This window comes from Chaetodon auriga, chromosome 20, assembly GCF_051107435.1.
Source record: "Chaetodon auriga isolate fChaAug3 chromosome 20, fChaAug3.hap1, whole genome shotgun sequence".
NCBI lineage: Eukaryota > Metazoa > Chordata > Actinopteri > Chaetodontiformes > Chaetodontidae > Chaetodon > Chaetodon auriga.
In genome coordinates, this window is record NC_135093.1 from 18,843,573 (window position 1) to 18,856,916 (window position 13,344).

The 13,344-nt window shown below is 39.5% G+C and overlaps 1 protein-coding gene across 7 annotated transcripts in view; it reads right to left on the reverse strand.

The window, feature by feature from the left end:
* Positions 1-6,308: 6,308 nt before the first annotated feature.
* The window catches only part of abcc3 (ATP-binding cassette, sub-family C (CFTR/MRP), member 3), a 50,477-nt gene continuing 43,441 nt past the window's right edge, over positions 6,309-13,344 (reverse strand). For 2 of the 7 annotated variants that reach the window (XM_076759189.1, XM_076759190.1), the window contains exons 24-31: positions 12,779-12,978; positions 10,859-10,985; positions 9,959-10,060; positions 9,240-9,386; positions 8,991-9,149; positions 7,873-8,039; positions 7,556-7,750; positions 6,309-7,267 (exon numbers count right to left, since the gene is read on the reverse strand). In XM_076759189.1, the coding sequence (XP_076615304.1) occupies positions 7,156-7,267; positions 7,556-7,750; positions 7,873-8,039; positions 8,991-9,149; positions 9,240-9,386; positions 9,959-10,060; positions 10,859-10,985; positions 12,779-12,978 (1,209 nt within the window). In that variant the 3' untranslated portion in view covers positions 6,309-7,155. Of the gene's footprint in view, positions 7,268-7,555; positions 7,751-7,872; positions 8,040-8,990; positions 9,150-9,239; positions 9,387-9,958; positions 10,061-10,858; positions 12,979-13,344 lie in introns of those variants that run through there. The other 5 variants (XR_013079263.1, XM_076759193.1, XM_076759194.1 and 2 more) reach the window with 4 other exon arrangements.

Sequence of the window (13,344 nt, forward strand, 5' to 3'; positions counted from 1 at the left end):
ATATACTGACTATGACGGTATTCTATTAATATGGAGAAACGTCTGACTTTTTCAGATATGCAGCTTAAATATGCATATCATTATATTTTTACTTACCTGGTGAAAGTAAAATGAGGAAAATATTCTTCTTGATTATCCTTGATATTTTTAATTCGTACAATTTTACCACATTAGTCATTGCTGAAGCAATATGTGTGTGTGTTTTCTTCTTTTTTTTAACCAAATCCTACACAGAATAGGCCAGTGTTTTGGGGTACATGTAGACTGAATCCCATACTATGAGACGTACAGCAAACATTAGGAGATTCATATTTTCTCCTGATGTTAGACTTGTTTAGTAAAACACTTTCACATTCATAATTAGCAATAATAAATGCTGAATACATTTCTTCCAGGTTTGATATGATACTACGAAGTGAAATACGTTAAAATAAATGAATACAGATCCATTTATACTCCTCAGTTTGGTGCATTAGGCAACTGATGGATCTTCAGAGCTTCTATGTTGTTTAAAAACTCTCATTAATAGACTGAATAATTGGTACATTTGCTTTGGTTCTTGAACACATCGTTGCTAGTTTCAGTACATATTATACCTTTTTTTTCTTTATGCTTATTCAACTTTCTGTTTAAAAGGTTTGAATTATTGTTAATAAGAAGTGTGACAACAACTGCTTAAAAAACAGCTCAAAATTAGTTACATAATACTAAGTCAACGGTGTACAAAGACATGTTTATAATTAACAGTATGTTGAATGTACAGTAAAAGTAATATTGACTCAAGGTTTTTCCTGTCTCAACAGTACCTACATGTGACCGGTGATACGTGACTGCAGCTGCACAACGATTTCCATTCTTTCACCATCATTCAGCCGTGGACTTAACTTAACAGCATGCATGCTCTATATTCTACAAAGCATGTCTTTGTGCACAGGATTAGTCGTGTCATACAATCAGTCTGTGTGGATTTATGGAAATTTACAGACTCATTCTCAAGATGCTTGAATTCAGAAAAACTGTTGCAAATACAGGCAGTAGGACATTATACTTACAAGAAAAACTTAATTGCAACATTATAACAGGTTATCACCCAACACTCACAAGCATTTATTTATGAGTTTGGCTTCATGCCTAGGACTTAAAATAGCAAACACAAGCTTTGATTACACTTTTTCAAATCTGACTCATAGGCCAGCAGAGGTGAGATGAGGACAATATAACTTTAAAAAAAAAAACAAAAAAAAACCAAAAAACTTTGAAGATCAGGTGATGTGCTCAACAGTGGGCATGTGCATTGGCAGAGCTTTTAATGAATGAAGGTGTTATTATAATTTGCACTGCTCCTTCCTTTCCTGAGTAAACTACTTTGATTGGTTTCCTCTACAGTTCAGCTGAGGACAGGGGAGTGATTAGACTGCCTTCCAGCGCAATAACAGAGGACTCCTGCTGTGTCAAAGTGTTGGTGTGGGAGATTGTTTGTTCCTGATGCAGACATGGTGATTTTTGTGTATAGGTGTGTGTGTGTGTGTGTGCATGACAAGCAAATAAATAAAACCTGTTTATCTTGAGCTTGCCAGAGGTTTCAGGTTTCATTCCTGTAAGAGGGATTATACTGTATTTGCTCCATTTCACTGCCAATGACAAACAACTGCACACATATCTGCACATATAATTAAGTATATCAGTTTATTTTAACAACTGTGCGGGTCTGTTCTGTGATTTCCGAACTGACTTCAAACACAACATTCTTCTAGGTCTCTTAACTGGTCACTTTCTGTTCCAGTGACATACACAAACTTCTCATTAGATGCAAAATTTGAAGAGCTAAATATCGCTGACATAAATAAAAACTAAATATATCCTGTCACTTCCCCAGGACAGACAGATGTTGGCTCACCTTACATGGCCCTCACACAGTCTGAACCTGTCATGTACAAATGACACGTTTCATACAGAGGCGGAATTAATAAACTCCTGTCAAAGCCAGTGAAGATGGATACATCTCGGGGCTACAAACACATAGGAAATGATAGGCTTATTCCTTTAAACTCAGGAAAACATCAACACCAAGCCTTTCTGTGGAATAAAATAATATTATACTATGAAAATTACAAAATCATCCAATGGCACGCCCTCAGACAAGAGGTTATTTGAGGATTCAAGCCTCCACAAAAGTAACTAGAAACTCTCAAATAGATTCCTGTGTAATTTGAATTTGAATGTAACACCACACAAGTGAATTTACATAAAATACAAAATCAATGAAAGTTCTGGCCCTTCATGAGTGCCAAATCAAACAACTTCACTGACTGTAGACCATTAAGCACCTGATAATGAGCTCACTGTTCCACGTAGTGTGGAAGTATAGCTTATTATTAACTTATTAACTGTCTTGCTGTGAGTTAAAAGATTGACACCACTCTCACATATGCCTGTTCAGTATGAGGCTACAACCAGCAGCCAGTCAGCTTATCTTAGCATTAAGAGCGGAAACAGGAGGAAATAGCTAGCCTGGCTTCGGCAAGGATTCAACTGCTCCCACTTAATAAATAGTCTGGCACATACCTCTGTTATACCTACAGACTGATATCACTATCATGTCTGTCCTTAGCTTAACATTAGCATAAAGCTGAAACAGGGGGAAACAGCTAGCATGGCTCTGTCAAAAGGTAGCAAAACCCACCTACCAGCACGTAAAGCTCATAAAACCCCCTTTCACTCTGGAGCCACATCATCATCATGACATCAAATGTGACACATCAAAACAGGCAAACTCATATATTGCAATGGGAAAGGAGTTCATCTCCAATTTTTACCTGCATTTAAAACCTGCATTACATTACCTGCATTAATTTTGGTGGAAAACTAGCATGATTAACATGTTATATTCCCTGTAAAACCAGACCATTCTTTTTCACACATTTTCAAATGTAGTAATTTGTCATGTCCCGTACAGACGTCTGTATGAAATGTAAACCCAGGAGCGATGTTAGACCCTCAGAGCACATTAGGTAGTATAAAGAGTGAGAAAGTCCACATAGGGAGAAGGTTGGTGTGGATGGAGGGATAAAACTAAGGAATTACACCCAGGAGACTGCTGTTCGTATCCTGTATTTAGATCTGCCACATTAAAAAACTCAGCAACTTCATAATCAAAAGGAGAAATACAACTCTGCAGCCAAACCCTACTCAAATTTCTATTCTTAATGACTTTGTAATTGATTAAGAATAGTTCAAAATTGTGCAAATTGTGATTTTATGCCAAATATGTTAGCTTAGCTTCGTACAAAGAGTGGAAACAAGGTGAGACAGGTAGCCTGGCTGTGTCCAAAGGTAACAAGGTAGGGCTTAAACCAGTGAAATATAATGTGTTAACCAGTGAGCTTGGGTAGCCAGTCTTTATGCTAAGCTAAGCTAAGGGAGTGCTGACTCTCGCTTCATATTTAGTGTCCAGATATGAGAGTGATATCAATTTTTTCATTTTTTTCATTTCTTAACCTTTTTCAGACAACAGAGTGTTCCAAATATAGCAAAATAATACCCACAAGACCTATCAGGTTGGTATTCACAGACATAACACTGAGCAACCCACAAATCCTAAACAGTGTGTGGGAAGAAAAATGAGCTTGCTTTGTAACCATTTTGTTGAAGTTGTTTTCAATCTTCCTCTCTTCTGGTTGCTGTGCCTGCAGCACAAAATGATGGGGCAAGTCAGCAAACGGCCAGAGCCAAACCTCCCTGCCATGTCATGTAGCTTTGCCCATAGGCAGGGACATTAAGCAAGCTGGCAGCTGAGCACTCCTTCATCCCGGGCCATCGGCATCTGTCAGTTTTGGCATGTCGGAGAGACAAAGAGAGTGTGTGTACGGCATTGGTAATTGGAGGGAAACATTGAGAAATGCTAACCGCAGCTCCTCTGTAAAACATCAGGCCACGGTGTGCGTCTGGGTGTGGGCCAAGAGACATCTTGCGGCAGAGGGATCTGAGGTGAACTCGTCTTCTCAGTCCTGTCATGGTGCTGTACTGTGTGTGTGTGTGTGTGTGTGTGTGGTTCTATATTGGATCAGATTACTTCCTCTTAGGTCTAAATCAATCCGCAGATGATCCAGTTTGTCACCTCTACATGAAATGCATCCTCCCCAAAACCCCACTATCTAATTGTTAAAAGATTCAAAAAGCAAATAAGAACTAAACCCCGAAAGCGTGTTCATTTGTTGCTTTGAACAGTGTATGACCCTCAGCTAAATGAATTGTTTGACATTTGGAAATCATGTTTGTCCTTTTCTGGTGTTAAGATAGAGCAATGTCATGCAAGTCTGTGGTAGCTAATGACATTGCAATAATAGGTCAGTACTTCTGCTGGTGTTTAAGACGACTTCATGTTCTGCACAGATCTGACCTGGAGTCAGTCCAAGTGAGAAATTAGAGCTAAAGTCTGTCCACTAACATCATGATTAGTGAAGCGTAGACTGAGTCATAGAGACACTCAGACACAGTTCTTGTGAGGGGACAGGAGACAGAATTGCCTCTAGCAGACCCCTGACTGACTGTGAGCGCACTCTACTGGATATTTCTAGTAATTACATCCTCATTTGCAGTTCCTTATATTTCAGCATGTCTACTCACCAGGACTGATCTATTGTTAAATACACACTCAGTTCATTGGGTACACAGATAAACTCCACCACCATGAGGGTTAAAAAATTCCATTTTTGCTCTTTAGTTTTAAACCTGTTTTAGAGAGACATAATTCAACTTTGTGGTTATTTTGAAGGCTGCAGTGTGCGGCCCTGTGACTCTGAGAGCAGTATCTCTCAGTGTCACTTAATACAACCAATAAGATGTACCTGTGATAGACCATGTCCACTTGCACCAATCAATATGGCACCAGATTCTGGTTAATACTTGCCCCCTGAGCATTTACACTTAAATGAGTGAAATCCTGTCCACTGGTATTGAGGTATACGTTTTTGGTATTTGTGGCGCCCCCTATGGGTCGGGTTAAAAAGGCTTCGGTGGGCCAATTCCTAATCACAGTCTGACAATATGTACGTAGATCTTTGATGACTGGACAAATGGCCATTTTCCTGCTAAGCTCTTCCTATTGCAACATGTTTTGGTTGATGGTGGCCACGTTTTCTGACTGAAGTTGAACATTTATAAAAGGAATGTTTATCTCAATGCTCAAATAAAGCTGTATCCCAAATTTGGTGGTAATAGAGTGAAAACATCACTTTAGTGTTCTTTAGTTTAAGAAAATTAGCAAAAACAGCCCAAACTAATAATGGCAGACTGCTATGTCCCACGTGACTTTTTTGTCGAGCACATTGAGCTGGACTGTGTCCAGTTTGCAGTGTGAGGGGCCTTAACTTCAGTGTCACAATGTGGGCGATTGGGCTCATGTTTCTTGGGAAGCATTTGGCATCACTTCCAGTTATTGGGCCTGGTTCCATGGCAAATTTGAGAAATATTTTGCAGGAAAATAATTCAATCAAGGGTTCTACCTTTTCAAGCTCTGGCACCTAATAAAGTGAATCAGCAATTACATTTTTAGTCCACAGAATGAGCTAATCTCAAAAACATGGTCTAGTCAACATTTCCCACAATGCAAGTTGAGAGCTTCTTGTTGCTAGACTGTCCCTGTCAGCCTTCGACTGAGAAGTACAAGTCAGAGGCTGAGACATCGGGAATTTCTGACAGCCATATTTAGTCCCTCTGGTGAAAGGAACAACAGAAGTGTTAAAAAACTGGTCTGGAAAGCCACCACTTTATCTATATAAAATCAAATATTAACAGATTAATTCAGCTCATTGCAGTGGTGGAAAGTGCAATATTGAGGTACTCTGATTGATACTTGATTGTACTTGAGTATTTAATTGTTTTTTTTTTTACTAATTTACACTTAGAATCCACTGTATTTCGGAGGGAAATATTTGAAACCTTAAGTTATTTTGCATATTAAGAGTTTACTTTCAAACATAATAACAGTTGAAGTATTTTTCTTATTTTGTTTAAAGCAAAGTAACTAAATGTGTAAATGCTGCAAGAATATTGCAAGCAACTAGTTTCAAGTATTTTATGTTTTTAAATTCTAGGGTATCAAACCGTATGTTTAAACAAGTTGATTTTTAAAAAAGAATATCCTCACTGCAACAGAAGCGTTGTTTTCACTTGAGGTTTAAAATCAAATTAACACATTTTTGCATAATGAATACTTTTGATATTCTCAGTACATTTTACTGGTGATACCTTGACTTAAGCTGGATTTTGAATGCAGGAGCAGGACTACTTTTACTTAAATAAAGGCTTTGAATACATCCTTCAAAATCTAAGCCCCATAGTGTCAGACAGCCTTTGTATGAATACTAAACTTACCTTAAAGTGTAAAATCATAGACTGTCCCTTCAATTAACACATCTATTACTTCTTACAATACAACGGGAAATTTCAAGACAACACACTTTGTTCTTCCTTTTCTTAATAAAGGCATTTTTATATTTCATATTTTGGTGGTACACAATTCAAGTTTTTATAGATTTGGTTCACAAAAGAATCACATATTTAACTGAGCAAACTTCCCTAGATAAAACAATTCTTTAAAAGGTAGCTTAAATAATGGTACAGTACAAAAATGTGTTTTTCTTATGAGGAAAGTACAGTGGCACAGTATTTTTCTTTGTAGAAAAAAATAAAATGGTTCCCCCTTTTTTTTTCTTTTTTTTTGTTTGTTTTGCAGCAAACAGCCAATTAGAAAATGATACATTCACTGGCTTTCTTCATCCCACTGGCAGAAGGCACTAAAGATCAGACTTGGATCAATGAGTACTTGCACATATGGCTTGTTTTTGACTATTTAGATGCCAAAGAGACGGTGCTTCCCCACACAGGACAACACAGTGCCAGAAACTTAAGACAATCACAGAAGAGTATATTTATGTCCTGATGAGGGTGCAGACAAACTGTTTGCAACCACTAACTGATCCGAGTCTGCAAAGGAGTTCAGGCTTAATTCAAAACCAGCAGTAAGTGCTCTGAAAAAAGGTACTCTTCAGTTCCACTGCCAGCTTTGAAAATCAGAGTCCAACTGAACTAACCCTGACCCTGAACAGACTGATCCTCAACCCTGGTTTGTAACACTGGGACAAAAAGGCAGTTCTACTGTACGAGTCCTGCATCCTTAGCCATGCCGTAGAAGATTCCTCTCTGGGATATGAGGTTTGTAGGAGTGTCGAACTCTGATATCTGTCCCTTGTCCAACACCAGCACTCTGCAAGAACAGAGAGAATGATTCATTCACAAAGCTTGTATGGTTCTTCTAATGATATTTAAAAGGCTAAATGCATCTACATATGCATTTAGGGACTGAAGTCCACCTTCTTATAAATATGTTGCATATTGTCAAATTCAATGTGCATCAGTAGCATGATTTCACCTGCAAGTACAGTACTGTCAAACAGGCTATACAAGGTTTACAAGATATAATAACTCTGAGTTTGTTATTCTGACACTTTTATGTAGTGTGTATGTAAAAAGCAGGCCTTAATATATACTGAACCTTGTGTAATCCATGATTGTGTTGAGTCTGTGAGCGATGGTAAAGACGGTGCAGTCTTCAAACTGAGTACGAATGGTAGACTGGATGAGATCATCTGTCTCCAGGTCAATAGCAGCTGTAGCTTCATCCAGGATGAGGATCCTGGTCTTTCTCAGGAGAGCTCGAGCCAAACAAACCAGCTGCCTCTGGCCCACGCTGTAAGTACAACAGCACACAACACATGAAACACAGCGCTGCAGAGAACCTTCAACTTGGCTGGTAACTACAGCTTTTCATTCCAACGCTGGCTTACTGCAGCTCTTTTCCTCTGAGCATACCTGAGGTTCTCTCCTCCCTCTGAACACTCCAGCTCCAGTTTTGCGGGCTGGGTGCTGACAAACTTGTGGAGGTGAGAATGTTGCAGAGCTTTCCACACCTCTTCATCACTGTACTTCTCAAAGGGGTCCAGGTTCATCCTCAGTGTGCCTGAGAACAGCACAGGCTCCTGTGGCAGAGGAAAGACTTTGAGGGTATTTGAAGATAACAGAAAGAGAGATATACCTCCAACATTTTCTGCATTCTTTTGGTTGTGGTGTCTTGGAAGTAGTTTTATTCATGTGCAAAAGAAACCAATAGAATTCAAGTTTGCCACTATATTACATATGCTCTGGTAATTTTAATTCAATGAATCCAGCCTGAAAATAATGAAAAATACCCATTACAAGTTCCCAGAGACCAATGAGACATGTTCAAATGACTAGTTTTGTCTGACCAACACCCCAAAATATTCAATTTATAATGACAAAACAAAATCCTCTATTTGAGAAGCGAGAATCTTTTTTTTCTGTTAATTTTCTGTTGACTGGCTCATCTATATTTAAAGGAATAATTGTTGTCTTTCTTACTGAGAGCTACAGCTAGTCTGGATCTGTCAGAGTGAAAAAATCCACAAACCAGCACCTCTAAAGATAGATAGCTTAAACAATTTGTGGTTTCGCAGGGATTTAGGTGCGAGGACAATTTCTTGGCTAAGCAAGTGACCTCCTGGAGTTCCTGCTGGTTGCTTGACGACCTCGTGATGACGGCGAGACCGCAGGAAGTCTCTGCTCCCAACCAACAGTTCCAGTACATAACTCCAAGTATCCAAGATCATTTCAGCACTAAACTTTCATTCATTTGTCATCTACTCCAGTCTCAGAGAGGTTGACAACAACCACTGCCTGAAGTGCAATTTGATAAATGCCGCTTTCATCCTGCCATGAATTATATTATGGAGGAAACTGTGGTGAGATTAACAGCATAAAATATCTGAAACTTCAGGTAAAAAAAAGTATACTAGACTTTAAAATTTTGATATCTGTCAAGCCAAAGTTTTCCCTCCCTTTTCTTGTATGTGTGTGTGTGTGTGTGTGTGTGTGTGTGTGTGTGTGTGTGTGTGTGTGAATGTGCTGTGTACCTGTGGAATGATGGTGAGTTTGGACCTCAGGTCGTGCAGGCCTATCTCAGAAATCTTCACCTCGTCGATAGTGATCTCTCCTGCTGCTGCTTCCAGCAGTCTGAAGAGGCAGAGCGTCATGGAGGACTTGCCGGCTCCTGTACGACCCACAATACCAATCTGTACAGAAACGTACACAGAGCTGTGGTTAGTGAAGGCACCCTGTTGACCCGTTATTCCTGATTGAGCAGCTCAGCACACCCTCCCCACCTTCTCTCCTCCTTTGACACTCAGTGAGAGTTTCTTTAGGACGAGGTCCAGGCCCTCTCTGTACCGAACGCTGTAGTCATGGAACTCCACGTTCCCCTCCATGGGCCATTCAGGTGGGGGCTTCTTGTCCTCCACCTCCCACGGGGCCTGTGAACACGGACGCAGCTTTTCTGACTAGGAAAACTTTCTGAACAACTCATTAGCCTGCTTGGCTTTCAGCAGCACTGATTTGTTTATCACTCTAAACACTCAGCGGGTTGGACCTCTGTGTGTGCACAGTCACTCAGAGCTGCCAGACATTTATTTTACCACTGGGACACAGTGGATGCTCCAAACAAAGACTTTCACTAACGGCTATACCAGCTACAGAAGGGGCACATACTGTGATGGCTGCTGAAAAAGTACACTGTGTACAGTACAAACGCCCTGTTTGCCTTATGTATGAGAGGGGCCCTCATTGGCACCAGGTAATCTAACATTTCTGGATCTAGTTATAGTTTATAGGTCCTGTGTTGTTTGAGAACATGACTTGGCAGCAGTAAATCCCTAGTTTTTAACTGCAGAACAAAGCCAACACTATTTTACTTTTGAAAGCAAACACATGCACAGTCCAACTTTGGCTTCTGTGGAATATTAGAAAGGGACAGAAGTGGACAGACACACACACACACACACACACACACACACACACACACACACACACACACACACACACACACCTCTGTCTTGGTCTCAGAGTACTCCTTCACTCTCTCCACTGCTACGATGTTGTTCTCCAGATCTGAAGACATTCGCACCATCCAGTTCAGAGACATGGTCACCTACAGAAACAGCGCAGGCTTTAAAAGTCTTTCGATGCCATATGATTTCAGTGATCACCAGTACACATGTCTGTTGTTGCCTGGGGGTACGTGGAAGGACTGTGGAGAACCTAAACTAATTCACATATTAAATCAGCTGTAAAGTGTGACAAAACATTAGCAAGTGGATGCAGTGGTCTAAGCAGTCTAAGCTAAAGATATGAACAGTTGAAACAGATAGTTAAAGACACTAAAAGGGAGAAAGAGCTATAAGTGGTGTGTAAATGGCTGAAATTTCCAACTTCTAGTGGTACAAATTCAAACCTGATCAAACCAACCTAAACACTGCAAATTTAATTGTATGATCAAATGTTTTAACAATAACACCAGTTTTATAGAACTGATAATGTTAAAGATTCAGTATAATATTTAATATTGTTTGCTGTTTAGTTGGTTAGTCCTGGACTTGTCGTACACAATGGGTTTAGCAAAAACTTTTTCTTTATAAAAACTGATGCGTGCATGCGTGTTTGCGGCTGGAAAAACAAAACAACAAGCTACTGTACAAAAGCCAAAATGACCCCTTTGACATTACCCATAGTTAACCATTGCTGATATAAAAACGATTAGTGCACCATCAACCGAAAAATATTGAAGTTATTTGTAACCTCAACATGACTCAACAATGCCCATTTTAAAATCTAAATCATCACTGGGAACATATATACACTGTACGGACCTAACTTACCTATCTATGCTGGGACTGGGACTGTAGCTAAATGCTACAGATGGATCACATTACAGTCATTTGTAGCGTACCTGTAGAGCGTAGGACACTGACAGACCCACGAGCCCGGGGTTCAGATTCTCCTTTCCAGTCACAGCAAACAGTGCAGCGAACAACACGATGCAGTTCCCAATGAACTCAATGCGCACTCCGAGCCACCTGAATGACAAACAGTGTGTCACAGTGAAGTGTTACAGCAGGGTGACAGTCAGAAGAAGTAAGGGCTGATTGAGAACAGAGGAACTCATCTCCTGCTATAAATATGTAATTAGTGCACCAATATCAAACTGTGGGATAGATTAGCATAAGTCACATATTTTTAACACATAAGTTAGTGATGTCACAGCACGTGTTTTGATTGCTGGCTGAAAGCACCTGTGGTGACATCACTGATTGCAAATGAATGTCTGATAAACAAAATAATGATTAGTTTGTTTTCACATGCTGTGAATAATTATGAACTCTTTTCACAGCAGATATTCTAATGTGCCATAGCAGGAAAAGCACAGGTGTGTGTTGGCTGTATGATCTTAAATGTTCCAGGGCCTGATGTTGTGCCAGCTGGATCACTGGCACGGCTTACTGGGACACTTGGAACAGAGTCATTGTTAATGGTTTCAGTAACAACTGCTATGAGCGGTCAGTGTCTGCTGTCTTAAGTGGAGCGAGAAGAGATGGGAGTTGTGCTGTAGGAGTTTTGCAAGTTCTGCAAGAGAAATCATGTTTACTGTAGGTGAGTTTATACACTATCTGCTGTTTAGCTGAGTGAGCTCTTAACTCTGCAGTAAGTCCTTGAAACTCTGGTGTATGTTTATTCAGTGAAACATCTGGCAGCAGATATGTTCCAGTTTGGAAATGTTTTCTTTTTTCATTTCTTTTTTTTTTTGCATCTTTCGCCTTCTTTCCTTGGTCACTGGTCTGATAGGAATGGCAGTTTACATGTGATGAAGCTTTTACTTATTAGTATAAGCCAGGAGTTCGCTTGAAAGAACCACAAGGCAACTGCATTTCATCTTGACTTTATGAGAGCAACATGATGACATGCCTGAGATCAACTGGACTAAATCAATTTCCAACAAATCTGGAAATACCAATGTTGCAAGAGCCACTTCAGTTATTTATCCTTTAACTTGCTCTTGTAGATGAAAAGTCAATATAAAATGCTGTTCAAAATTCATTGTGAATGTAGAAAACATGAACAATTTAACATGAAAATGCAAACAAAGGGTTTATTTCAATTTGAATTATGACTTCATCTTTTTGCATATGGAATGAAATCAGAATTTTCTGGCTCCTTTTCTTTGAATCGAGTTTACGTTTTGATAAGTGATCTGGAGGCAGATTTGTGAGTGCAACATAAATCTGAATTGATGCTGAGATTTTGACCAAAATCCTTAAAAAGTGGGGATGACTTTGTGTTTGTGTGTGGTTTAAAGAGCTTTTACACGTTATTGTAAGATTCTTATACAATTTAATGAATTAATATAAGCACTAAATGAAAACTGACGGCCATATTTAACATGGTAAAATATATCAGCAACAGAAGCCTGTTTAATATTGCCATTGATAAACCAACAAGGAGACTGTCTTCAATGGATAATCTGAAATTTTGGAAAATACACTTGTGCTTTTTGCTGAGTCAGATGAGGAGATTGATACAGCTGTCATGTCTGAATGCACCACCTAAGCTCACTATTTAGCATGCTATAGTTTGTGTGTTATGTCATGTTTAACACCAAAGTGTAAAAAGTTGTTTAAAGTTGTGGTTTTATGGGGGGCTATGCCATTATATTATACAGACATGACCCCATCGAACTCGTGGCAAGAAGGTGAATAAGTGTATTCTCTAAGATGTCAAACTATTCCTCATCCATCCCACCAAGATGATACAAAGTTTTATCACAATACTGGAACACAGCTGCTGTTCTGCTAAGCTGAAACAGAGCACTTACCTGTTGGACACTATACCAGGGTAGTAACTCTTTTGGTTGTCATCCACTTTCATATCACTCATCAGAACAAAGGCAGACTGTCTGCCATAGGCTCGGATTACACTAGTGCCAGTGACGGTCTCCGAGAAATGGGAGTATATGGGCGAGCGGCTGACTGACTCCAGACGCTTTAGCTGTCGAGATGTCGCAACATAAAATCTCTACAGGGGTTGAGAAACAAAAACAACATTACAACTTAACAGGACGTCACAGATGCTCAGATTTTCAAAAATAATTATGATGCACACAGATGAGCCCACACACACACACATTCGCACGCACACAGAGTAATGAAGAAAGCCTGTGTGAACAAAACATCTGCAGTGCTCATTTGATATTCCAATTTACACATTTTTGATAGGATGCCAGCCAATGTTACACAAGCTCCTCAGAGGTGGTGAGTTCAAAGTCGACATGCAAAGTCGACAGTCAATTTCTCCTGCATTAACTCGAGTTATGAGAATGCTTTGCCCTTTAAATAAAATGTGTGCTATCCATTGATGTTAAACTGCAGGTGTTTTGTTTTC